Here is a 27,024-nt window from a genome sequence, read left to right on the forward strand (position 1 = left end):
GTTATGCTCAGTGCTGGAGATACTGAATGTTGGTTTTAGCAGCAGGAAAAAGCAGGGGAGCGCTTGATCCAGCTCAAGGGGTTGCATGGGACTGCATGTCTTCCCAGTACCGTGCACAGCCTCGAACTGACTCCTGGTTCCCTGCACTGTCACTGGGATCCACCTCTGCAACCTGTAATTAGTGCTGTCAGCAGTGTAAGCAGCCACTTAAGCATTAATTACTTTAATGAACTTACTAAGATGGGTTTAGCTACTAAAACATTTTGTTGTTACTATAAATTTTTAAGTCAAAATATTAGACTGTGGAATCGATGGGAGATGACACAAAGCTCAAGCCTGGCTTTTCCCTTGTCTTAATGTTCAAAGTGTGGGGTTTCTTTAGGTGATTTAATCACACAGTCTTTTCTCCTCCGTTGCACAGAAGCAGCTATGGCCAGCAGCGTGGCAGGAGAGCGCTCTCCCCATTTGCCCATAGGTAGGTGTACGGGATGCAGTGAGTACAGGGCAGACTGCCATTCAAGCCCAGAAGATGGATGTCACCTTTCTTGCACTGCGACAGCTAAAAGGTGGCCCATGATGCTTGGGCTGTTGTAGTGTTAAATATGTAATGAAAAACTCCCTGATGTGAGGGATCTGCTGGTGAGGGAGCGCTCTCATAAGCAAACAGGATGGAATAAAATGGCTCATTAACAAAGCTGGTTTTAATATAGAAGTGAGCAGAGTTTTCACCACTGTGGAGAGGAGAATGGTCCTGCTATTGCTAATGGCAAAACTTAATGGGGAATTTTAATGACTGTTAATTATTTTGAAAACTGCAGTTTTCTTGGGAAGTGAAATGTACTTTGGCAAACTGAAACTCTTCTCCGCTGTTGCAGAAAGGAAAACTGTACCTCCTCCGAGCTGACTCTTGATGAAGAGGATATGGGAGGCATTTGACTTTCAATACTAACGTGTAGAGTTGGATAGGGTCTTTCATTCCAGGACAAGAGACCTCTCGAAGGGATGAAGGGAGAGAAGTGGAATATATTGTGCTCTCTATGTGCTCCCTGTTGACTGCAAGTCCTTGTTCCCAGCATTGCGGGGTTATGTCTTCAGTGTTCAGAGGTACTGCTGTGGTAAATGGGATGCTTTAAATCAGCATAGGAGCTGAAGGAATTGTACTTTGAACCACAAAATTAAAAAATGCGTGGTTTGTTAGTATTAATAAGCTCAGTGTGTGACTACAAAGCAAAATAAATAAACAGGAAAAAAATCACTGTATGCACCAAGACTAAAGTGCTTATCTCAGAAGCAGGATGAGACACTATTGACCCTGTCTGAGGCGCTAAGGCAAAGCACTTTCTGGAGGAGAATTTCATCTCTCTTCCTCTTTACATGAAGTAAAAGACTCCTAGACTGACCCTGAAGGTTGTTAGAGCAGTCTTGTAAGTGTTTGGAATCCTGAGCTGAAATCCCTGGTGTGAGCTGTGCCCGTGGGCTTGGACCCCAGAGCTCCTCTCCCATGAGGAACCATCCTTGTCCCTCTGCCATGACGTACACGACTCCTCAGCAGTTTGTGAGGGAGCTGGTTTTCTGTCTCCACCCAGCTCTGATCTGAAGGGTTTGCTGAATTCGAGCTGTATTCTGCAGATGAAAGTTTTAAGTCGACTGAGATGGCTTTTGAAAGTGAAGGAGCCACTCGCTGAAAAGGAAAGCGCTCCCGCCCTCGTGCACAGTTTCCTTCTTTACTGCATCAAAGTGGAGGAAGCGCAGCAGAGCAGAGCTGGCAGCAAAAGCTGTCTTGTTTTGAGTTCACATGAGGCTGGTGCTTTGGTGTCTGTGGATATGGCAGGGGTGGGTGAAGGCAACAAGTTGGATTTATTTTATTTTTTTTTTTCATTCTGAAAAGTCTAAATGACCTGTCAAGCTCTCAAGCTGCTTCTGTGTGGGCTAACCTCCTGGCAACCATGAAGCTATATTGCATCATCCATCCTGGGAACGCTCATCTCCTGCTACTTGAGGTGGTGGGAAGCAGAAATCACATAGAACTTGTGACAGGAGAAGTTTGAGAGTTGTCAGCTTTTTGTGGTGGGGCAGGTGAAATATCTGTTAAAACAAGGTGATCTTGTTTTAGCAAAGCACTTGACAGTTGGGTTGTAGACCAACCCAGGTTGTATCACTGCGTGCCCACTTGTTTCGACCTAAGGTCTCTTGTGCAATCTCTGAGGAGTTGTGGAAGGGGATTTCAAACCTTCTTCAATGAAATTAGGAAATGTTAAGGAAATTAACTTTTTGTCCACTATTCTTTTTTTCTTTTTTTTTTTTTTAACCTGGATGCTCAAGATAATTGGTCTTTAATTTGAATTGCACAACTAGTAACCTGCAGCAAGTTTATGCCGTGATCTTTATTGAGCAGACCATCCTCAACTGGATCAGGCCCAGAGCCCACGAGGTGGATGGTCTCTGGCTTCAGCCCCTTGCTGGGAGGATTAGTGTCCTCCGTGCACAGCAGCCATCACATAGATTTCTTATATACCTTCTGTCAGGCCTGTCTCATTGATTACGAGCATTACTGTAGCTGTGAAAAACCTGCATTTCTGCCAAGCTCAGGTGCTAACTTCTGATTCAACTCCTAAATAGATGAACTGGTTTCCATGCAGTGCTGAATACCTTTGGTGATGTTCACGGATAAATTCTCTTGACTTCTCTGACAAGGGTTTGTTGGTTGCCAGGGGCTGGGAGAGCAGTCCATGTGGCTCTCTAATCCATTTGGTTATGTTGAAAACAAATTTGCAGCATGGGGAGTTGGGGTGCACAGGTATTTCTTGGAAATTCCCTTGTTTGGTACGTGGTGGTACAAGGATCACCCGCGCCTCCTGGCCAGGTCCCAGCAAGGGGCAGTGTGCCACTAGCTGGGGTGCTTCGTGCAGTTGCCTGCTGGTCCCTAACAGCTGCCCGCTGCCTCCATGCCCCATGCTGGTGTCGGGCTGTCGCGGGCGCTGCGAGGCAGCAGCTGTACAGGGGTGACACTCGACATTGGGGATTGCTTTGGGATTGGAGGTGTTTGACCTGGGGAGCAAATCGAATGTGCTTTTTTGTTAATTCGGAAAAGAAGTTCTAGACTGTGTGGTTTGTCTGTGTGTGGTAGGTGCTGAAAGGAAGCTTAAAGGAGAAGTGGTTTGAAACTCTGGGGGAATAGTGGGATTTGATCAGCCCCCAAAACTTTCAAATTTCTGGGACTTGGGCTTGTGAGAGGGGAGGTAAAAAAGAGGTTGTCCTGGCTGGATTGCTGGTGGACATCAGGGGTGGTTGTGAAATGTAGGCTTGGTGACCAAACATGCTTCATTCTCCACCTTGGTGACAGCATCATTCCTGATTTGTAATTAAAGGAAGTGTGCTGCCACACTCCAAGCCCTTCAGATGACCTTGCTGCCCCACCTCTTGCAACTGGCTCTCCTCGCCCGGCCCAGGTCCTTGATGTGGTCAGCAAACAGGTCCGAGCTAGGTGCCGGAGACCTTCCTGGGGGAGCGATACCAGCTGAGAGCTGCTGCCGAGCCACAGCTTTGGTTTCTCTTTTCAAAATACCTATAGAGGCGATTACCGACCTCTCAAATACAAGGTTTGCCTTGGGGTCTGCTTGCCGCCAAAGCTGTTAGCGTTGAGACTTCAGCTGCTTTGCCCAGTTCTTCTTGGCTAAACAACCGAGAGGATGGGGGGAGAGGAGTTTTCTTCTGCTTAAAGAGCAGAGCTGGGACCTGGGACTTAAGGGCACTGTCACAGCTGTGCCACGGACTGCCAGTGTGACCTTGGCAAAGAAAACCGAGCCTCCAGAGTCTTGGTCTAACTCAGGCTGAGATGTCACATCTGTGAAACGAAGCGAATGCTGATTGTAAAATCCTGGGAGACAGCCTGGAGCTCACTCTGCTAACTGCAGCAGCGCTTGCTGAGATCTCTGGATGAAAGACTCTGTTGAAATTCAAATCTCTGAATCGTGTAAAATTTGCTGCTGAATAATTACAAATTGCAAAAACAGAAGGGCTGCTGAGGATCAGCCAATGCTCTTTTCCTAAAGTTTCGTTTGCTGCTAAACTTGTGTGAAAGTTTTCTTTCTTATAACATTTGCTTTTTGAAAGGAAACCACAGTGTCTCTTTATTTGACCAAAAAAAAAAAAAAAAAAAGAAAGGGGAGGACTTTCTGGTTTTGTAGACATTTCCCTTCCAGCACTTCGTGGCAATGCAGCATCTCCAGTAAGAAACAGTGCTGTGGAGCAGGGCGTGATGTTGTAGCAGATTACACTAACGCCTGGCCTGCCCCCCATGGTCTCCTGTGTGAGGTAATGGTGCGAGACACATCTGGGCTGGGTGTGACCTGGGGGGTGGCACCGGCTCCTGCTGCTGCCGTGTCACACAGAGCTGGTTTGGAGAGGGCCGCGTGGCAGAGCGTGTCCTGGCACACCGCGCTGCTGCCTTACGCAGGGGTTTAGGCCTTGGCTATGTGGCACCCTGTCCCGTGAATGCAGTGATCCACGGGAGGGGGGCCTAAGGATGTGATTTGGTCTTGTATCTCTTAAAGATCTTCATCCCTGATATACTCATCCTAATCTAAAGGGAGACAAACTTAGAGAAGGAGGAGCTAAAACCTGCTGATTGAGGTCAGGGTGGATGCTGCTGAGGGTGGAGAAGGCACCGAAACAGCCAGAGCAGCTGGAGCTTCTCTAAAGACCAGGGCAAGGTTAGAGATGCACAGCAGAGAAAAAGGGTCTCTGGAGTGGGGCAGGCTGAGGAGCAGAGAAGGGGAGAGCCTGGGCTGCGATCAGCAGCGGGGAATCGTTTGGTACAGGGCAGCTTGAAAAGCAGATATGCATTTCCCCACCCCTCCACCAAAACCTCTTTTCCATTACTCTAAATAGAAAGTTTCCTGTTTTATAATTGAGACTCTTAAAAAACATTCATGTGGTTCAGGTCAATGTACAGCTGCTTAGCTGAGGCCATAGGGTGCCTGAAATACGATCTGGAGCAGAGGCTGTTGACTCTGGAACCTAATAACACTTTCAAATGGCAATATGAACTATTTCCTGTTACACGTTGCATATTAGAGTATCCTCTTGCAAATACTGGCTCTGCGTGGAGCTGGGGGGGATGGCACATTGCAATTCTGCTCCTCAGATCACCTGTTATGTTAATGTGTTAATGCAACTGGGGAAGCTCTTCATGTACTCGGACAGCTGCAAAAGTTTACTCCTGACACCATTGCTCCCTTTTATCTAAACACTTCTTAAGCTGTAATTTCTATTAAAGCCAATTAATTTTTTTTGCTGCATTTCCTTTTTGGTACCCTGAAAGATTTATTTTCTAATAAGCTTAGTATAGACATCACAGGTGATGACTGCTGCATGTCTCAGTAGATAGGTTTTGGTCCAATACATCAAAAGTATTTTCTAAACAGGTATGTAAGTGGCATCCTCTGTGCTATTCAGATAAAACGCTTTGATGTTGTGTTTGGATGGATTTGCATGTGTTGTCATGACTTCCAAGAGAAGCTTTTTGTAGGAAGAAAGCTGGAAGTAGCCGGAGCAGTAGGACAACAGGAGGTCATGGTTGAGCGTTTACTGACTCTGTAGGTGCCCTTTGTCTAACCCTGCCTGAAACACGAAGGGAAGCAAGATGGGTTGCTTGCCTGCTTGCACCACCAAACCCAACATTTCAGGTGCGAACTCAAGAGATGGGGGATGCAGGTTCCTGTCGAGCCGCTGCTGGAGGACATGGCTGTCCCTCATCCCTTGCTTTCTGTTGGTGTTCCCTGCTCGGGCCATTGGCTCGTGTAGCCCTGACCGCAGCAGGACAATTTCCTCTGTTTGTTGTCAGTGCTTTCTGCTCGGCACCATCACACCCTAAAAGCCAGCCTTGCTCTGCTGACCACCACAGCTTCTGAGTCATCCTTGGGAAACTTGGCCATGTCCTCCTTGTTCCATACCTCCCTAAGTCTGACTTAATTTTTTTGTTACTGCTCTTTAAATCAGCACCGTTTGAATACCTTCTCCAAAATGCCTCTTAAAGAGAGAAGTGGCTCTTTGGCAGCCCAGGTGTCACTCTGATATTGGGGAATCTGCTTTTCTGGCTGCCTGCCCACAGAAATCCTGCTGAAGGCAGCTGAGCCTGAAGGTTATATAAAACACTCATCCCTTTTAAAGGCCATCATGTGTTTAAAAACCATACCAAAATTATTTAGTTATTCTTCCAATAACAGATGAAGAATGGAAAAACAAGAAAATAATCTCTGATTTTTAGTTTTCGTTTATGTATTTGGTATCTCCTGGCTGGACCAATTTCACTGTTAGTCTGAGCAGGAGAAGAGGATGAGGATTCTTTTGAACATGATGCTACATCCTTAAAAAGGCTTGTCAGATGGCAGCATCCCCTGGTTCTTATTTTCCCTATTGAAATGGATTTGGCTTTGTTTCTGCTGCGTTACAGATGGGTCACTTGCACACTGTTACTTACCTGAGTAATCCCAGGTGGATGGCAGCCACTAAAGAAAGATGCTTTAGCATCACTAGTGCTAAGTGGATTATCAGAGCTTGAAGTCCTGCAGATGCAGAACAAGAAAAATGCGGGGTGCAGTAGGGCTTGGGTGCCTGGCTGTGGCCCATTCATCCGAGATGTTGGCAGCTGTCCCCTTACAGTGTTGTTCTTGGTGCGCTGGTACTACAGTGGTGGCTAGGGGTCAAAGCATAAAGTAAAAATTGACTGAAATAGATACAAAGAGGGGAGAAAGAATTGGACCCTATGCATTAATTGAATGTATGAGTTGTTGACAACTCTCGCTCGCTGTCAGAATAAAATGTGTATGAATCAGGCCCCAAGCTCTGCAGGAAGCGCCTGCCACGCGAAGCAGGCTCCTTGGGGCTAAGGAAGGGTATGGCCTCTTCAGCAAGAAGCATCAAAATCAGAAGCAGATTTTCCTTGAGTGAAGCAGGACCTGGGCAGAGTGTAGCTGCATGAAACATCCCTGCCCGTGTGAATATGGCACAAAGCAGATGGGGCTCTGCTGGTCTCTTTCCAGACTTCCCAGATTTTGTGGGGATGTTAGAAGGAAAGTGTGTGCCCAGCTATAAACTGTGTGGGAAGTGTCTTAACAGGCCTTGAACCTTGTCGAGAAAGCTTGGTGATCAATCACGATGGGATGTCTCAGTTGCTAGCTCAGCAGGTAAACTGGGCCATATTTATTTTTAGGTGTACTAAGTGTTTGAAGCTGTCTGACTATGAGGTTTGGTTTTCTGTGGGTTTTTTTTTTTGTCTTTCAAGAAGCTTTAGGGTGCTGCAGAGTTTATCAATGGACTAGGATGAGCTATCAGTTGTACATTGCAGGGAGTGGAGGATAAGGCTGAGTGAGTTCATCCTGTTACTGCTCTTAAACATGACTATCATAGTATGCTGTGTTAGGAAGCGGGATGCTTTGCTGGCAGAGCGCTCATAGCTTCCATGCTGTTTTCTTGGCAATGTTTCTCCTGTGTAATAAATATCCCTGCAAAACCATAGCGGTAAAAATGTTGCTTTGAGATAGCTGAGCCCGTCCATAGGGCCGCGCCTGGCAGGCTGGGGATCAGTATTTCTAGACCTTTGCCAACACACCTATGTGGCACAGACACCACCAGTATCTCGCTACCAGTAATGCTGGGAAGAGTTTCTTCCACTACACTGGGTTTTTAATTAAAGCCATGTTTGGGTGGAAGTAACTAGAAGCAACGTGTAAAAGCATGAATCTTATCAATCCAAGGGAAACTTCTCTTCATTTTATTCAGTGAAATCAGGTAGAAACATACAAGAATTATTCTACTGCTCTAGAGACCACAGTGAAATAACAGCTTTTAAAGGCGGCCTGAGAACCAGAAAATGAACTAGAAGAGTTTCTGTATTTTCAAAAAGAAATTGTTGAGTGCAGAGGATCAAGATAGACCTGGATTTTTAAAATCTAATGGCCTGTGTGTGTATGTAAACTTGGAGCACACAGGTAAGCCTGCTTGCCAGTATGGACAGTTTCACTATATATTTTTGAGAGGAATCAGGAACTCCTATCCAAAAGGTGTGTGTTTGGGTTTTTTTTTTCCCCCTCCCTGGTATCCGTATCAGTTTCAGTTGGCTTTTTCTCTTATGAGTTATTAATACTTGAGGTATGCAAATGCTGGGTATAGATGGGAGTGTAATATTATCCAGAATTTTGTGGTGTAGCTTGTTGACGTAAGAGGAACTGCACTGACAAAGGTATTTTTTTGTCCATAGAAAAGTCTTCATCTGGTCTAGGAACTTTTCTGGAAGAGCTGTTTCTAGTGTAAACTCAGTGGAAAGTAACATCGATGACAAACGATAGCACTGTAATATTTCTTCAGGTGAGAGCGCTGATTACCCTGCATTGAATTTTCCACCTTTGCAGTGGTGGGTTTTTTTCTTCCCCTGTGATTTACAGATTTTGGAGAGAATAGGTGAGGCTTGGACATGCTTGGGAGGAGAGGGAGCTCCTGAGAAGTGGGTTTGTGTGTTTGGGGAGGAGAATCTGTCTGAGGCTGCCCCAGGACATGTGATGGAGGGTGACTTAAAACCTATGATGTATTTTCACAGCTGTTGTGGAGCTTTTTCCATTTAACACAGCACAGATGTGAATGATAAAATATAAACTGAAGATTAATGTACACCATCTTGGTGTGTGAGAGGTTCAATGATAGGCAGAGCAAGCAGAATAATGGAAAATTCATTTGAGTGATTGTTCAGTTAATATAATTTGCAATGAATTATTCACCACAATTTGTTCACCCAGCTCTTATTGTAATAATTTTCATTCCTTCATTTGCTATGCATTTGAAACTGCTTCCCACAACTTGTGCTTGACATGTAATGAAGTATATCTACGCATCCAGCCCCTTCTCCCCACCTGCCCCCCACCTACAGGCAAAAAAGGACAGATTTTAAAGAGCTCAGCATTTTAGGCACTGAGCTCTCTTTAAGAAGTTAATCGGAAGTGTTGAAGTAGAGGCTGCCACCTGCTGAACCCACCAATGTGACCCACAAAAGCCCATTCTGTTGGGCTCGGAGTGACCTGGGCTTGCAGAGGACCCCTTTCCATGCTATACCTTGTGCATATGCGGGGATCTTCCTTTCCCAAGTGGGGTGCCGAGGCTTGAGCCAACAGAAGGTGATCAGCTGGCGTAGAGTGATTAATCTGCGTCCTTGCGAGCTGCAGTGTATGCTCCCTGCCTGTACGGCGTCACTCGTGTGCTCCCTGCCTGTACGGCGTCACTCATGCCTGGAGGTGGGAGGAGAAGGTGTTGGGCTTTGCAGCGAGGCGTGTGGCACCAGCAGCCTTGAAGAGAAGCACTTTGCTTGCTCAGATCTCTGCCCCTTATGTTGTGCATTAAGCAGTGGAGCAGGTTGGTGGCAGTGCCACAGCCCTGGAGCTGAGGGTCCGGCTTCCAGCACTGCAAGGCGTCACAGTTGTGCCCCCCTCCCCCCTTCCTATTCTTACGGCGCTGGAAAACCCGCAAGCGCACACTTGTCCTGAAGTTTGTCAGAAGGGAGGCCTTGTTCTTGCCGGCCGTGTGGGAAGGGCTGTTCCTGGGTGGTGGGCATTGGGCACTTGTCCATGTCCATGTGTTCTGCTGCACGCTTGGTGGGATGCTGGGTAAATCCCCTTGCTTGTAAAAGGTGATGTACATAATAGGAAATCGCAGTTCTCAGAGACTTCTGCCTAGCTGTTGGGATTTGTTGTCTGGAGCATGAGGAGTACTGAAGGCAACATCCCTCTGACTTTAGAGAAAAGAGCCAGAACTCGTTGCTGCCGAGCCCTGTGCTCTCCCTGCCAACCCCCGAGATGCAATCTTCAGCTTATGACTGGTTGGAAAGGAGTTTGATCTCTTCTTCAAGCTGTGTTTGCCTGGTTGATTAGTACCACAGCCATACCTAGCTTCATCACTTGGCTTTTCTGTGCTCTTTTCTGGTGTCTTGTGGTTGTCCATCTTCAGTGTGTTGGGAGATACTGGGAAATGTTTTGGGGGCTGTGGTGAGCCAGTCCTGAGGGCAGATGGGAGCCAAGGGGAGGTGCACTGCGAACATGAGGGCTGCTGCAGGTGTTAGTGGAGAATTCAAAGCTGCTTTAGGGTAAAATAAATCCTTTCCTGAATCGTAACCCTTCAACGACTCTTGCAAGCTCTGTCAAGTCACGATCACAGAGCCTTCAACACAAAGCCCCATACTCCATAACAAGCTGGGATTTATGCTACTGCTTCTTCCCATGGAGGGACAGCACTTAGAAGGTTAATCTGCCAGCATCTACTTGTCTCTCCATAATCAGGCGAAACATGTTTATGGAGCTGCATGTCATTAGTACACAATGGTTCTTAAATGACTGAGATTTAATTAAAACCCTAATGGCAGAGCATCCGAAGTAAGAGAGAGACAACCAGACCCACTGGTGAATGACCCACCTATCACTCAGCTTGGATTAGGAGAGCAGGAGCTTGGGGCTGGTCAGAAACAGTAGAAGCACAGTGATTAAATTGGATATACTGGCTGGGGTTCAGCGCTCCTATTACTGTCAAGCATGCACGTGTCGGGGGGTGTGAGCTGAGCGTAGGCGTGAGCTTCCTGCACTGGCCTTTGAGCTGGAAAAAACTCGCTCTTTGGACTTGCCGCAGTGGGGGATGAGTTTTGTTCTTTGTTGTATTCTGCTTTTTTTGTATCGGTTTCATCAAGCAGGTGTCCATGCCTTGAAATTATTTCCAGCAAATGTAAATCCCAGCGTTCATTTTGAGCTGGGTGCAACAGTCCTGTGATATAAAGTGGTTTATTTCACTTTTGTCCAGTTTTGCCTGCCTTTTTGATAACATCAGACCAGTGGCGTCCAAACAAAATTTCACTTTGGTTTTGATTTACCTTTCTTGCGAGTGCATTTGCCAGATCTTTTAAACAAAGCTTCGTAAATCACCATTGATGTCATTGTGGACATGTTTTCCATGTTCTACTTTGGATGCCAGAAGTGCTTCGTCCCCAGGGACAGCCTTGTGGATGGGTTTCCCTCTGGATGTGCTGGGGAAAGAGCTCCCTCTAACAGTGGGACAGCCATCAGTCAAAAGCAGCAGAAGCAGAGACTGCAGGATGCTTTGGGAGTGATCAGGCTTGCCAGTCATTTTGATTGCCAGCTCTGAAGATGGTTATTGCCCTTTTAGCTTTGTTAATGTCCCTTATTTTGTAGCTGTGGATTCACTTAATGGTTGCGTCCTTGCCATCAGATAAGAAGGGACTTGAATATCTGTTGCTATGCTGGCCCCAGGGAGATGATTATGAACCTCAGGCTTGTGACTGTGCTGTCAGTGACATTTTGAGGTGGGAAAAGCATTAGGTAGTAAAATATCTGGAGAAAAAGCAGGGAATTAGCAAGTAAACAACAGAAGATGGGTATAGATCAGCAAGGTCTGTCAGCAGTGTTGAATTTGAAGAGTTCCTTGCATTGCTGTTAATGTACGTCCTCTGCCAGACTTATTGCTATTACCTTGTGCAAGATCTGTACCTCAGAGCAAACTTCATTTTTCACCTAGAGGCTAACGACTTTTCATGTGTTTCAGAAATTTGCGTTTTAATGAAATCTTACCCTTTCCCCCCAAAGCAGCAATTAAAAAATAAAGCTTCTGGGAAGCTTTCTTCAAATACCCAACAGCTCATGCGAAGTGTCCAAAGCAGCCCTGGTGTATTTTAGATGTGGGAGGCCCCTGAACGCATTGGGCTTCTCGTCCCAGATTGATAATTTCTTGAGGCAAGACCTCATCTCTCCCACAGAGAGATCTCTCTTACAGTCGTAAGTCAGGACCCAAAAATCGCTGATGACCTATGGGCTCCCCCGGGCTGCAGTGTGCAGAGGTTGTACTCAGATGTTGCAAAGCACAAGATAAAAATGTAGACTGTTCCAGCACAACCATAGGAAAATTATATCTGTGGTAGCAGTCTCCTTTGGAAGGAAGTTGGGTAAAACTGTATGCTGGTGCTCTCTGCTGGATAAAACCAAGAAGGCTTTTTTCTCGCTGGCACTGTGGCGGCTGCCAGTTCATGCCAGTGTTGGGCTCTTGGCTGCAAGGTCTCCTGCAGCTCTGCCCGCATTGGAACACCCTGATGGTGCGGGTTGCCTCTGTCTTGAACTGGCCAGGGCTAGCTGGAGCAAGAGATGTGTTAGGATTACTGGTCTGACTTTCCTTTCCTCCTGTCTCCTTCCCTTACAGTGTGTTACTTGCTGAAGAGCAACATCAGCCCAGACCTGTGCAATGAAGATGGATTAACTGCACTGCATCAGGTGAGGTGTGGGAGGAGGTCACAGCTCCCTGCTGCTCCACACTGTCACATCTTCCCGCTGCCCTCTGAGCAGACCTGTTGGGGTAAACGGAGAGAGCTCTTGTGTTTCATTTTTTTGCTCAGTTAAAGCAGTGAAACTTCACCGTGTTGTGCTGGCGATCCTGTTTCTTGGGGAGCAAACTGAGATCAAACCCTTCTCTTGCCGTATCCCAGACTTTGTTCAGTGATAGTAAGAGCTCAGGGCATGAAGAAGATTTCTCCCACCCTTTAATCTTTGCAGAGCTGGGCTGTAAACTCTTAAAGCAGATTAACTCAAATTTAGAGACTTTGGCAACTCATGAGTTTTGAAACTATTTTAAATAAGCGATGCACAGGATGTTTGGAGAGCCTGCTCTGCTCTCTGTAGGCTCAGTGACTTCCAAAAGTCTGCATGAGATGGCAGCAGCTGGTCACCAGTAAAATACAGATTTGCTGTAGCGCTGTGTAAGTCTGTGTCCTTCCTCAGATCCCATGAGGGGTTTTCTATTCTTCTTCCTAAGGCCCCCATTCCCATCGCTCCTTGTGAGTCCTGATGCTCAGTGCGAAAGCACGAGGAGAACCAGCCTGCAGAAGGCCCGTGGGACTCACTGTGCCTGGCAGCTGCCGCCTCTGCTGCTGCGAAGAACAGTAGCAGGGTTGTCACGCTTGCTCTGAGGGCGGAACGGGGACTTGTGGTTTTCTTGCCATTAGCCCTTGCTGTAAATACTCCCATTGACTTGGGATTTTGGATTCTTCTGCAAGTCGCTTGCTCTCTTCAAAGCTGGATTGATGTTTGCTTAAAAATGCAAACTGGCTTCCAGAAGAATAAAAGGTCCCCACCACTTCTCCAAAGAGATGTTATTCTGCACACAGAGAAACACCCACAGCCTCATTGCTTTCCCCGCTAGGCACTGAAGCCATGGAGAATCCCACCTTGCCCACTGAAGGACTGGTTATTGTAAAGTGCATTTGGGAGTTGAGTTGGGAACTTTGCATCCACTAGAATTAATTGAATCCCCCAAACAGAGAGAAGCTTCTGAGTGAACATGATTGCCCATTAGAGCCGTGGCTTCCAGTGAAGGGTGCAGTTACGCTTCTATGATAACTTGTCTGTGTGACAGGCATGGCTTTAACCTCACTTTCATTTACAAATAGGAAACAGAAATAGAAATACATAAAGGGTCCTTGTCACTTAGCCACTAAAATGCTTGTTGTGGGTTGTAATTCAGCCCCATTACAAGCCCATACTGCAGTGCTGAGCTGCGAGTCTCCTGTGTGGGTCTGCAGTAATGCATAGACCACCAGCAGGCTTCTTGCACAATAATGGACGTTATTTTAGTGACTTTATCATACGCACATTCATGCCAAGAAGTGAGCATGAGGTGGATCAAAGAGTAAATTCCACTTTCCCCAAAGGAAAGCGGTTGAGGCACTTCTTGCGTGCTGCCTCTGGCACTGGTGTAAACACATCAAGGATGCTGATTTTTTTCAAGAAATGAAAAGTGCCCTATGAAGTACCTCATAATTCTGGGAGTCCAACTTAACATCTCTTCAGATAACTGTGGTAGGCAGCGTGAGCTGCTGGAGAAGACTTTTACTCATCACATGCCAGTGTGTGGGATTTTCCCTATGAAAGGGGAATGTCAGCTTGTCAGCTCATCCCTTGGCATGTGGTTATACTGGTTACACTCAATTTCTGCTATGTTTGCTCTTGAATATGGAAGACTCAGTGGAACAGAAGCTGTGCACATATTTGCTATTATTCCCTGCTGGTTCTGCCCCCAAACCAGAAGTCCCTGTAAAACACCAGTGACCTTCAGTCTGTCCAGTTCAGGTGTTCTGCATGATGCCTTTCTGACCCGCTTGGTGTTTAACTCTGTTGGAGATGCTTGTTGCCAAACAGTGCAGGATAAAGTAGAGCTCCACATCCAGGTACCCTGGTAAAACTGAGCAGGTATGAGGCCTCGTCTTTCCAAAGTTTAAAAAAAACAATCTGTCTGCATTTCTTCCTCACCAGTGCTGCATAGACAACTATGAAGAGATAGTCAAGCTTCTCCTCAACCATGGGGCCAATGTCAATGCAAAAGACAACGAGCTGTGGACTCCGTTGCATGCAGCAGCTACATGTGGTCATATCAACCTGGTGAAGATCCTCATCCAGCAGTAGGTGGCTTTTTGTGCCTCTTTCTGCAGATTTGATTCTCCCCACAACTTCTGTGGATGGAAACTGAGACTGCTTAGTACCTCGCAATATTGCAGCAGTGGCGATTATTCCCTGCTTTCAGGCTCTTCATGGGACTCCTTCCTGCTTGGGGGAGAAGGGGGTGGAGGAGGAAGAGCAGAAAGGCTGGGGAGACACAGTAAAACCCTAGGTGACTCGAGTCGGTTTCATGAAGCTTCTGGACACTGGGGCGAAATTTGCCACTATTCTGGTGTGTACGTGTCTGTGCTTGTTGAACCATGCTGGCTGGATGGGTAGAAGTAGGAGGAGCCATCAGGATCCACCCTCAAGCTCTTAAACACGATTTCAGGTCTTCCAGCCACAGTCGAAGAGACACTGATGTAGGAGGGCAGCAGCATGTTTGTATAGCTCAAATACTTGGGTGAACTTTGTGACCCATCTTCCTGGCTCTTAATTAGTAGCCAGTTAGCTTCTTGTAATGTGTTTGTTCCCCAGCGGTGTGACACAGAGTGCTTGCACTGGACCTCCCGCTTCACTTTACCAAGGCCCTAAAGCTCAAGTCTTTTCTAGGCTGGCCAGCAAGGAGGAGGAACCCAGATGGGTTTTGAGCTGTACCATGTGCAGCGTTTCATGAGCACCGGCTGTCAGTCTTGTCTGGAGCAGATAGCCCTGACTCTGGATGGAGCCCTCTCCTCCCTTTCCCAGAGTGACGGTGCAGAGAGCAGAGTGTGCTTTGGGAGCGTTAACATGCTGCCTTACACAGCAGTGCCCGCTGCTGCTTCGCTCTCGGGGAGGGAGACTTCTCCCTGTAATGCTGTCATCTGGGAGACTAACGTTGAAAATCTGGCCCTTCTTCCTTGGCTGTATAATGAAGGAAGTGGAGCAGAAGATGCAAACAATCATCCCTTGGAGGATGTTCCCACTTAGGTTAGGAAATTTTTGGATGGGGGGCATAAAAATGGAGCAAACAAATGTGGAACAATATAGTGCATTCCTGACTCTTAATTGAAGATAAGGGAGTGCCATGGGGACAGGTGGCAAGGTGAGGAACGGAGTTTATGGCCCTAGTTGTCAGACTGTTCTGTGTTGAGTGGTTTCCAGCAAATCTGGACTCTTAAGAGCCTAACGTTATGATCCCATGCTCAGAAACAGTCTTCCCCTGGACTATTGAGGAATGGGGTGATTGAATTTTGTTTGCTACAACCAAAGTTGTCCTTTACAGGAGGTGTCACATATCAAACGACTCAGTAACACTGCCTTTGAAGGCAATGTTACTGGTGATGGGACCTGGAACCCTTGGAGACCATCACAGGAAGTAGCCCACAAAAGATGTCCAGTGTCTTGCTTTTTTTATTTGCTGATTAAACTAATGCTGGTACTTTGCAAATGTGAATTTCAATGTAGTTTGCTCTGCTCAAGCAGAGGAGAAAAAAAGAAAGAAACAAACAGGAATCTAAATGCAAGTGGACACTGTCTGCTGTCTTTCCAAGGCTGGTAACTGTCGAGGTAGACCAGAAGTCAGCTGAAACTATTTAATAGCTAGCTAAAATGGCACAGTTGAGAAGGTGCTGGAAATTTTCTACTATGTAGGAATATGAGGACAGTGATCAGTTTAGCTGGCAATTTTACTTCTAAACAGTGACCTCCTGGAGGTCACTAGAGCACTTAGAGAAGCGCTTTTGGACAACTGGAAAGAAAATTTCACCAGTTGACAGGATAGTTTTTTATTACTATTTTTTGCCAGTGTGCCCTTGCTAGATGGAAGGCTTCCTCCGCCATTCAGCCCCTCTCTCTCCCAACTTTTCTGATCCTTGTGAACTTTTCATTGAAGGACTGCCAGATGCCCAGATAACAAGCACCTGGTAGTTGTTTGGTGCTGTTATAGAGAAATTCAGCAAATAAATTGCTTCTATCATTGAGAAGCTGCCAGTCTGTCCAGTGTCAGGATCAGGAGAGGACAGGAGTGGCTCAGTTGCTCATGTGCCCCACAGCCCATGAAGGAGGTGTAACATGCTGCCTTTCATCCACTTCTGGAATTTATCTTCCCCATTCATAGCTCCATGGCTTTGCTTCAAATCTTTCTTATCTCACATAAATCTTGGTAACGTTTGGGCAACTTTAAACCCTGGTTATTTTTTGCTAAGCATTTATCCCAGAGTTTGGCACTGTCTTCTCTAGGATGTCTGAGGTCCTTTCATGTGTAACGCCACTCTCTCCTTGCAGTGGAGCAGATTTGTTGGCAGTGAATGCAGATGGCAACATGCCGTATGACCTCTGTGAAGATGAGCCAACTCTGGATGTCATTGAGACTTGCATGGCCTATCAAGGTAAGGAGACCGAGTTCATGTAAAATACAAAAATGGGTCAATGTAGTGCTAAAAATTACCTTGTTTCTCAGCTCTTGATTTGCCTCTAGAGAGAAGCAGAGAGCTGCTGCGTGGCATAATTTCTTGGAGCTTGACTCTGTCCAGTTTCTCTGATTCCTAAATAATGATGAGGGTGAAGGACAGCTGTCGGTCCCCTCAGCTACATAGCCTCTGAAAAGGATGTGAGGCTGTATCAACCGGGAATTAAGTCTAATTTTACTCAACCAGTGGAGACAAAGACCCTTTCCAACTCCTCTCTCTAACTGGAATTTTAACAGGAATTACCCAGGAAAGGATCAATGAGATGCGGGCTGCTCCAGAGCAGGTCATGATCTGTGACATTCATGACATACTTGCCACTGGACAAGACCTGAACAGGACTGATGCCCAAGGTGCTACACTGGTGAGTGAAACTGCTGTGGCTTCACTTTTGACTGTAGGTTATGAAACCTGCCCTGTGGCAGGAGTTACACAAAATCAACATGTACAAGACGCTAAGAGGAGTAAGGAAGCTATTTTGATCTTTTTTCCTGTTTTAATTAATTTTCACATAGGAACAGGCTCTGTCCATAAATACAGCTGACATAACTTAGTGCCTAACCCTGTGCTTTTTGACGCAAATCCCTTGTTCATGAGAACCCTGTCAGCTGTCCAGAAGCTCAGGTTCTGCAGCAAGGCTGCTGAGCTCCTCCGTCCTGTCTGACAGTGGCTGGTACCAGCAGCTTCCAAAGAAAGGTGCAAGAAATCCCACAATGAAGAGCTGCAGAACATAGCACTTCCATTTCCCCAGAAGTCAGCAGGAGTGAACAACCTTCCAGTAACCTCTTGCTTCTCGCTAGTCTTGTAGTCTGATCTGACTCCCACGGAGGAGACTTGAAAGTCCTCTGGTTTTCATGGGAGCAGGATCTGGTGTTGGACACTCTGGAGACTTTCTGCCTCCTCTTCTTTCTGCTTTGCATAGCATCTGGCTCATACAGAGTGGACGGAGTGCTGAGTTTATTCACGTAGGATGGCATCTGCCCCTGGGCACAGGAGAGCACCCAGGACAAATGTACAGTACAAAGCAAGCTGGCATCTGATTTGACTGGACAGGGACAGAGAAGGCTGGACAATCCTGGTCCTATTCCCTTCTTTTTCACCTGCAAAATTTTCTCTGAACTCCTTGCTTACAGCAGTCCCAACTTACGCAAAGTTCAGTAACACTGTCGTACATGTTGGGACTTCCATACAATCTTGGTCATTTGATGTGAGGGCCCAGACATAACTGATATATAGGCCACTTGGTGTCATTGGGTTGATGGCCTGACCATGGCAGTGCATTCAGGTGTCTGAATCTAAATTGTCACCTACAGCATATACCAGAAGCGTAAGGGGAGGGCAGATTCCCTCCAAGATAAATTTGGATGACTGAAGCTTTTATTGCAGCTTATTTTTTTAACACGTTTTCCCCTTTAACAAGGATTATATACATAAATTTAAGCAGACCTCTTGGCTTCCCTTTTTGCATCACCCCCAAGTGATTCCTTGATAATTCATATGGCCTCTAGAGGGTATGACCCAGTGCCATAAGATTTATGTAGAAATTAATTGAATTGTCAGAAAGCATTAGAATTTATTTCCAGATGAGGGTTTAACTTTGTGTGGTGGAATCCACATGGAAATTTTTGAAAAGAAGCTTTCATTCTCCACTTCAGTACAGTTGAAATAGGATGAGCTCTGAGTGGAGTTCATACCTTCAGAGTAGTGCATAGGTCAATGTTTTGCTCAGAGGTGCAACAGCAGACCTCGATTATGGAAATCTTCAGAGACATGAAGTGTCGTGGGGGACTAAAGGAGACTATTATTTATATCTCCAAAGTTGGAAGCCAATATCTGAAAAATCATATTCCCTTAACTAAAAGTAGCCAGGGATTAAAATGTTTTTGATTTTCAAATGGTGAAAATAATTACAGCGTGAGTGGAAGTGCAGTTGCATGAAGGGAGTCCTGACTAAAGCAGGCTGAAAACTCGATCAAAAAAATCACATCCACAGCACTTAAGTGGGGAAGAGGAGACATTCTTCTGGCATGAGGAATGCAGAGTTTGCGGTGGATGATGTTCTCCACTGTAGCTTGTGTTTTGATGGTGCTGTTTCCCTACAGATTGGGAAGCACTTAAGAGCCCTTGATTTAAAATGTGAAAAGATTATTTTTCTAACCTATATGTGTAAGTTATTTTAAGAACTGTTAAGCAGTTTCCTCTCCAAACAGAATTACATGCAGGTAATACTAAGTTTTAGTAACAGGAACAACCTGCTTTTGACAGGCAGATGGCATCTGCCAAATGTGAAATGTGCTGCCTGTCCAGATCTAGATGTTATGCAAGAAATTCCACTGAAACTTGTATAAAACCATGGTTGTTGCAAGTGGTTCATGCTCTGTTCCTTATCTCCTAGCTGCATATAGCTGCAGCCAATGGTTATTTGCATGCAGCTGAAGTCCTTCTTGACCAGGGGGCAAGCCTGGATGTTAAGGACTGGGACGGCTGGGAACCTCTTCACGCTGCTGCTTTCTGGGGACAGGTAATGATTTTGTTGCAAATGTCATGTATGAAGGTGATGGTGCTTTCTGCCTGGACAAATTGTGGAGTACTCTGCAAATGGAAGAAGTCTGTACTAGGGCTGGACTCTCTGGACAGCATTAGATGAGGCCCTTCGGTCTCCAAAATGAACCTGTTGCTAAGAAAGTTCAGGGAGAGTATGGTTGTGCAGTTGAATGGTAGGAACAGTGTTTAACATCACACATATACCAGAATAATTTGAGGTGAGTCGAGTATGTGTGCCATTGCTTCTTATCTTATTCCAACTTTTCAGCTTTGAGGAGGAAAGGGATTGCCTAAAATACCTCCATCAACTCGGCTTTATTTCCCTTTCCTTAGATGCAGATGGCTGAGTTGCTTGTGTCCCATGGGGCTAGTTTGAGTGCCAGGACATCTTTGGATGAGATGCCAATAGGTGAGTTTACCAAGCTTAAAAAAAGAGAAATAGCTAGGAAAACCTTTTCCCCCTAAGTGTGCTGGAGTCTTTACAGGGTGCTTTCAGAAGCATTGATGTCACTTTTTCAGGTGTCTTTAGAATTAAAGTTGCAGTTACTTTAACTGGGACTGAAGTTTAAAAGCGCCTACTTTGTAACTTCTGAAAATGCTCCTTCTGCTCATGAAAACAAAGGAGCTATTTCTCAAGCACCAAGTCTTTCTCCTGTGTGTTTCCACTTGTTATCACTCTGTACCTGTGGCTGGGTGTCTCCCTGCTCTTACATTGTAGTCTTGGACCTGAGCAGCTGTTGAGTGCAGCCCTGAGACTTGGGTGCCTAACTTTGCTTTGATGCAATGAAGCGTGGTAAGCTGTAAGGGGTTGGAGAGGAAAGAGAAAGCACACACAAGTCTTGGAGCAGACTGGAAGTAAAAATGTGTATTATAACCTTGTGCCACGTTTTCTTTTGGCAAAACATTTTCTGAGCCTTAATTGAAACATCTGTACATCCTTATTTTGAAGGTTGAAAGTTCTTGTCTTCTGTCCTGATCAGGTCTGGTTTTATCTGCACTTTTTTTTTTTCATTTTGGAGGCTTAAGTAAAAATGCGGAATTCAGGGAAGCTGCAGTTTGGTAATGACAGAAATTTCTTTTCCTTCCACTTTGGAGCATTGATACAGTGGGCAATGTGTATCTCACCCTTTTATGGGCAAAGGCACAGCATGCTGCAGACAGGGGACAAAACCTAGCTGAATAGTTGGATCATTGCAAAGCTGAGCCCCCGTCACAATCAGCAGCTTTTGTTTTCTGTTCCTGTTTAGGTGTACAAACTATTCTGCCTCCCTAATTTGTTTAGAGATTAATGTGCCTAAGCATATTCTGCTTAAATTTCCCTTCTTTTCCTTCTAGCATTTGTAGTTCAGTATATTCTGGGAAGGCACAGTTAGTTACATGATGTTAATGGTACCACATTTGAACTGTCAGATTAATGGCTTCATTTGTGCCATAGATCTGTGTGAAGAGGAGGAATTCAAAGTGTTACTTCTGGAGTTGAAACACAAACATGATGTGATCATGAAGTCTCAGATGAGGCATAAATCCTCCCTGAGTCGAAGGACCTCCAGCACTGGCAGCCGGGGGTAAGTGCGTTGTTCCCTGTGGGTCACTCCGTGTGCTAGCTTGGGCACCTGGATGTGGTCGCAGAGCACCCTGTGGTCGGCATGCGGAGAACAACCCACCTGTCCTTTCTGAATGGACTCTGAAAGGCGGAAGCTGCCTTTTGGTTGTTGAAAGCAGAGCTCCTTTGAAGAGTGGTTCTTTCACTAGAAAGAGGTGGTGTTTCTTGGGGGGAAAATGGCTTTGCGCTGTGTGGTTTAAGAACTTCTCTGAGCCGAGGACAAAGTGGTGAGAATTTACCCTGTTAAACCATTGATACTGGTGTGGGAGAATCAGTGCTTCAAGTGGGTTAACTTGAGCTTCTCAATAATGTGTCTCACGGCCAAGATGCTGTGCTCAGACACAGTTTGCACAGGTCTTTATAAGAGGTCCTGCAGACCACAAAACTCCCTAAACAGCCCATGGGCCATTTCCCCCTACGTTTACTCCACTGGTTGCAGAGTAGATCCATGAGGTGAGCTGTATGAGATCTAATGGAGATTTTCAGAACTACTTTAAATCTCCTTAAAATTCCTCCTACCTTTAATATCCACACTAGTGCCTTTGCTTTGCGTGGGTGTCAGGAAGTTAAATTCACATTCCATTCCAGTGGGAAGGAGGCTGTGAAGTGTGATGAGGAGGTGAGAAGAGCTACAGGGTAAGAGGAAATGTCATGTCCTGCTCACCGCTTCGATGCCCTTTCTCCCTGTCCCACAGGAAGGTGGTGAGGAGGGCCAGCCTTTCCGACCGAACAAACCTTTACAGGAAGGAGTGTGAGAAAGAGGCCATCGTCTGGCAGCAACTGGGGGCGGCAGAAGAAGGAAGAAACTCGGGTCTCATTGGAGAAATCGGAGAGACTCGATCTGATCAGGAGAATACAGACCCTGTAAGAAATCTCTTCTTTATTATGGGAGTCACCAAGGAGGGCTGGTAGCACAGGTTCAATAGCAATGGGTGCCCTGGGATGGAAGGCGGCTGATAAAATTGTAAACCTCATCCATCAGATGTAAGCAAAAGACCAAATTCTCATTTGGCATAAACTGGGATATCCCACTCAAGTGGAAAGACTGCCTTGGATTTACAACTGCATAGATAGTTTTGAGATAAGGCCCTAGTGAACCAAGAAGTTCAGAAAAAATAGTGTGTGCATTTCTCTTTACAGCTAACAAACTGGTAATCACAAAAGAATCGTAATCTTGCTTGGCAGTTATTTGGTTTTAGTTGGGTTTTTCTCATGTTATATTAATATGCCTATCTATCTATGCTGTTTTGTGTGCGAGTCCTTCTGAGTTAACGTTCCATGTTCCTGGTTGGGAACCAGCTCCTGCTTGGGGCTCACAGCATTATAGGGTCCTGTTAGTGAGTGAATTCAATGTTTGTGCTGCAGTACCTGTCTGGTGGAAAAGGCTGAGTGTGAGCAGGCTTAGGAAGTTGTCACAGGGATGAACGGTGCTATGGGGGACAGGGGAAGATGCTCTTCTTTCATGTCTTCTTGTTACAGAATTTGGTGCTGGAGAACTCTTCCCTCATTCCGGAGTTAGCAAACAAAAGCACCCAGTGTGACACTGAAATCCCCCTCCAGAATGGACTCATGGCATCTGCCAGCACTTACCAGTACACCTTTTCCAACGGGGACATTTGGAGTATGCACGCTGACCCTGACAGTAACCCAGGCCACATGCTGCCCTACGGCAACCCCGGGCTCCCTGACACGCAGCAGTTCTGGGGTGCCTACAAGGAGCATAACCATCAAACGCTCTCCGAACTTAAGCGGCAGCGGGCTGCAGCCAAACTCCTCAATCACCCTTTCCTCAGCACCCACTTCAGCAGCGGCATGGGAGGAGTTGCTGAGAATGGGGGTGAGGCCAAGTCGCACCTAATCGGATCCAGGACTTCTCCTTACAGCTCCAATGGGACCTCAGTGTATTACACAGTGTCCAGTGGTGACCCACCCCTCTTGAAATTCAAAGCTCCCATGGAGGAAATGGAAGAGAAGGTGCATGGGTGCTGCCGAATTTCCTAGTCTCATCTATTTCTCATTCCAGAGGAAACAAGATGCAGGTGGGCTGGTTGGATCTATCGCAGTGGCCAAGTTGTTTGCATTCCAAAGGGAGAATTTGGTTATGGACATCCTGACTGCGGCGGCCTTGTTCGTCTTGAATCGTACTTTACCCTGCCAATTACTTCCATTGCGGTTGACGCAGGTGGTACAAGGCTCTTGGGAGAGGAAGGGATGTGCATCAGTATGATGTAAAAAGAGTCACCCTAGTCTTGCTCCCCGGGGAAGAAGGTATGGTACACTGCCTCCCTGTCCTCGGGAAGTCATGAGATGCCTTGGAACAAAGAAAGGATCTGAATTCAAATCTTTGCATCTGAGCCTCTTGCTGTAAGTCACCAGGCTTCTGGAAGGTGACAGTTCAGACCTGAATTTTCACTCTTGGGTGATGCATATATCCTGGAGGGGAGATCAACCCCCACACGGGGTTCGCAAGAGTGGACAGAGCTGTTTTTTCCATATAGCTGGATCCAGCACTTACAGGGCCTGAGCAACAAGCAAGCATAGGTGCTGCGCTTGCTTTAGGAAGTTTGCAAGGTATTATCTCCTTGCAGCGACGGCTCACCATCACAAACTGTGCACTGGGTCCTGTTCTGCTCGCGTGAAGTTGTCACCACAGACTGCCGTCAGGTTTGAAGCAGAACTCTTCCTGGAACAGGCTTCACTCAATAGGCTTTAAAACTGATGCTGCAATAAGGGGCCCTGGCAATAGAATTTTACTGCAATAAAATACTGACAAAGGTCTATACTGGGATAAGTAATTTAAAAAACTTATTTGTACTATTTAGACTCTTAATTTGTTAAAACTGAAAAGACTTTTGCTGATCTCCCTTTCCTATTGATTCTGTTTGTTTACTCTCTATGCTCAACACAGATACTAGGGGCAGTATGCTTTGCGTTCTGTTTGGTTTTTTTTTTTCTGGATTTCCAGAACCACAGGGCTCGGGGGGGATGAGAAGGAAAGGCTTGCCGACACTAATCTAGCAACTCCATGAAAGTGTTTCTAATCTCCCTAGGTGTTACGACACTTGCATTAACGTGCAGTCTTTGGCTGACAGATAACTGTTAAATCATTGCTTTGGTAGCTGAACATTGCAGCAGGGCAGGAGGGGTTTTTTGGACTGTTTTCCAGCTCCCATGCTGAAGTTACCAGCGGTGGCTAGTAGCTGTCAGAAGATGACTTAAGTGCTGCTATGTGTCAGGGAGTCACTTAGCGCCGTGCAGTACCTAGCAAAGCCTCTCTGCTGTCGAGCGGTTGGCACGCCAGCACCGGTGTAGTTCGTGTTGGCTCCGACAGACTGTCTGAGAAAAACGAGCACGGTATAACCTGGGGGTTTGGCAGTGGCTCTTCAGCAAGTTAGGGCTGTGCATACCTGGGGAGGCTGAAAGGAGAGTGCCCCGCGGGAGACAGCTCTGAGGAACTGGCCAGTTGAGTTAACGAGTTGTGTCTGCACAAGTAACTGCCAATCTTCAACCCTTTTTCTGCATAGGGGGACTGTCGCACACGTAACTATTTGCCTCCATGAATATGTGTTTTCTTGGGCAGTTTAAATTCCAGACTCTGAAAACATAAGTTTGTTAAGTCTGTTTGGGTCTTTGTAAACCATCAGTGAATTAAATCCAGCTCATGTAGTTGTGCTTCAGCCAAGCAACAGCTTCCACCCATCTTCCTTTGAGCTGGTGGCTGTTAGGCATGAACACTACAGTTCACGCATACGCTCCCCCTGTGGGAATCCTCACAGCCTTTCTTTTTTTCTAGGCTATAAAAAGGTGACTTAGGCTGCCAGTGACTGTTAAGTGCTACCCTCTGCTCCCCATCAAATCTAGCCCATCGCTGGGGCTGGATGTATTATGATACAGGGCTCTGGGCTCCTCGTTCTTGGCTCCTCAAGGCAGCAGAGGTGGCTGTGGGTCACCACCATAACCACACTGTGCGTGAAATATTTTTGGACCTGTGAGGCTGTCAATCTATTCTTTTGAACTCTGAAGACACAATTTCTTGCCCCACCAGTTTTAGGAACAAATTAGAAAATGGTAGCAGTTGATCTGCTTTTTTTAAAAAACATCAGTTCAGTTAAAGGCAGAGGGGCTTCTTTGTGTGTTTTGAACCAGAGAGGTTTGGCTTCCTCCGTCATTGAAATGCGTATGCTGAATATAAGACTAGAAAATACTTCTTGTGCTTGACTTAACCTTAAGGGATTTTAAAAGTCATTCTGTAGTAGAAAGGTGATTATTTGGTAACCGGACAGACTTTACCACATCTGTGTGTGGTTAGCAGTGGGTCTTCTGATTATCTGGTGAAAAGTCTTTTGGGATAACAGCAAGTGTAGCCTGGTATCACTGAACGGGGGGAGATGATCTTTCATGTGCCTCTCTTCTCCCATGGTAGCGAGGGTTCTCTCCCAACATCCATCCTAATGAGAATTCTGCACTCAGTGTAACAAATTTTGGTGCTGCTATCCGCTAGGTTCTAAGTGGTGCAAAATTTGGGCCCAGCTGATGCCTTCCCTCCCAGGGAAGGAGGAGTCAGGCCCTTTTCCTTCTCAGAGCAATTTTGTGCTGTCAGGTGTACTGAATCCTGCCTAACTCCAAGCAAATGAAAAGGAGACCATTGAATGCAGTAGTGTTAAGTAGTTTGAGGCTTGCTTTCCCTGAGAGTTGTTAATTACGTTAAAACTGTAGGAAGCCAGTCCATTTTGGACAAACAGCTTTTAGTCCGTTGGTTTTTCTCTCTGTTTATAGGTAAAGCTCCAGGAACTCATCACTCTAGCTGTGATCTTGAGCAAACCAACAGTTGATTTACTATTGGGCGAAAGATATTACAGGTTGTAGATTACAAAACATCCCCCTAATTGGACTTTGTATTGTAATTGTAAAATTGTCTGTAATACCGCTCTTCTGGCTTTATCACTGTAAGCCAACAGGCTCACTGAAGTCTAGCGGCGTCTGATCAAATGTAATCAATTCTTATTCAGGCAAGAGAGTCAGTAATTGATAAATCTTCCAGGATATGTTTCACAGCCATGCTGAGTATTTATCTACCACAGGCTTTGGGTTGACGTTGCCTCAGTGGGACTTGCAGAGGCTGTAGAAGAGTGACCTAGGATGGATTGACACTTAATGTGTTGGTGACACTTGGGATATAATGGTCACTGCCTGTGGGGCACTGGCAAATACACTCAGGGAAGGAGCTGGCAGTTCGTGCTGCAGGCAGAGTATTTGGTTGTAGGTCTGGGATGGGCAATTCTGTGAAGTCGGTATTTAATCTGTTTCTGGTAAAATATTTTGTAGAGACAAAGAGGCTTTTGGGGGAATAACAAACACATAGATATGCTTACATGTGCACTGTAGGAGCCTACCTCTAGGAACAGGGCTTCACAGTATAAAATTTAGCAGTGTTGCAGCAACAGTAGTTTTTTATATCTGTGTGTTTTAAAGGCCATCTCAGTGGAAAGCTCTGAGGTACTCAGCAGAAGACACTTGGCTATTTCATTGGCTCTTAATACTGCTAAAAAGCTGTAGAAACTAGAAATCGTGTTGTGACTGGCATATCTAGCACTTGGCATATTAGAGGAAGATTTGGGGTGTTTTTTATGCTATGCTCAGTATTTTTAGGCTCAATAAACATTAAGTACAGAGTCAAGGTCAGATTAGAGGCCCACTTTGTTAGCAGTAAACGAAAGGTTGTAGATGATTTGAGAACGTGAACGCATGGACAGGTCTATTGCAGGCAGAGCTGCACGTGACAGTAACCCTTCTGCTTGCAAAATCTTCCTGTGTGATGAAGTCTTACTGCTTCTAGCAAACTAACAGGTTGGTGAGAGCAGCTTTAGTTTCCACGTTGAAAGACTTTTTTTAGTTGGAAAAAAAAAGGTGTCTCTCAGAAATAGTGTCTTTGCTTTACTGAGCTCAACCAAGAAAGTCCCAG

General features: G+C 45.9%; 1 protein-coding gene across 2 annotated transcripts in view; it reads left to right on the forward strand.

The window, feature by feature from the left end:
* Positions 1–23,063, forward strand: part of PPP1R16B (protein phosphatase 1 regulatory subunit 16B) — a 40,946-nt gene extending 17,883 nt beyond the window's left edge. Inside the window, exons 2-10 of one of the 2 annotated variants that reach the window (XM_009959496.2) lie at positions 12,241–12,311; positions 14,346–14,491; positions 16,734–16,837; positions 17,155–17,279; positions 19,311–19,436; positions 19,793–19,868; positions 20,895–21,024; positions 21,758–21,926; positions 22,542–23,063. In XM_009959496.2, the coding sequence (XP_009957798.1) occupies positions 12,241–12,311; positions 14,346–14,491; positions 16,734–16,837; positions 17,155–17,279; positions 19,311–19,436; positions 19,793–19,868; positions 20,895–21,024; positions 21,758–21,926; positions 22,542–23,063 (1,469 nt within the window). The remainder of the gene's footprint in view (positions 1–12,240; positions 12,312–14,345; positions 14,492–16,733; positions 16,838–17,154; positions 17,280–19,310; positions 19,437–19,792; positions 19,869–20,894; positions 21,025–21,757; positions 21,927–22,541) is intronic. The other variant, XM_009959498.2, reaches the window with a different exon arrangement.
* The last annotated feature ends 3,961 nt before the right edge of the window (positions 23,064–27,024 follow it).

The sequence above is a fragment of the Leptosomus discolor genome, chromosome 17, assembly GCF_034619465.1.
Source record: "Leptosomus discolor isolate bLepDis1 chromosome 17, bLepDis1.hap2, whole genome shotgun sequence".
Classification (NCBI taxonomy): domain Eukaryota; kingdom Metazoa; phylum Chordata; class Aves; order Leptosomiformes; family Leptosomidae; genus Leptosomus; species Leptosomus discolor.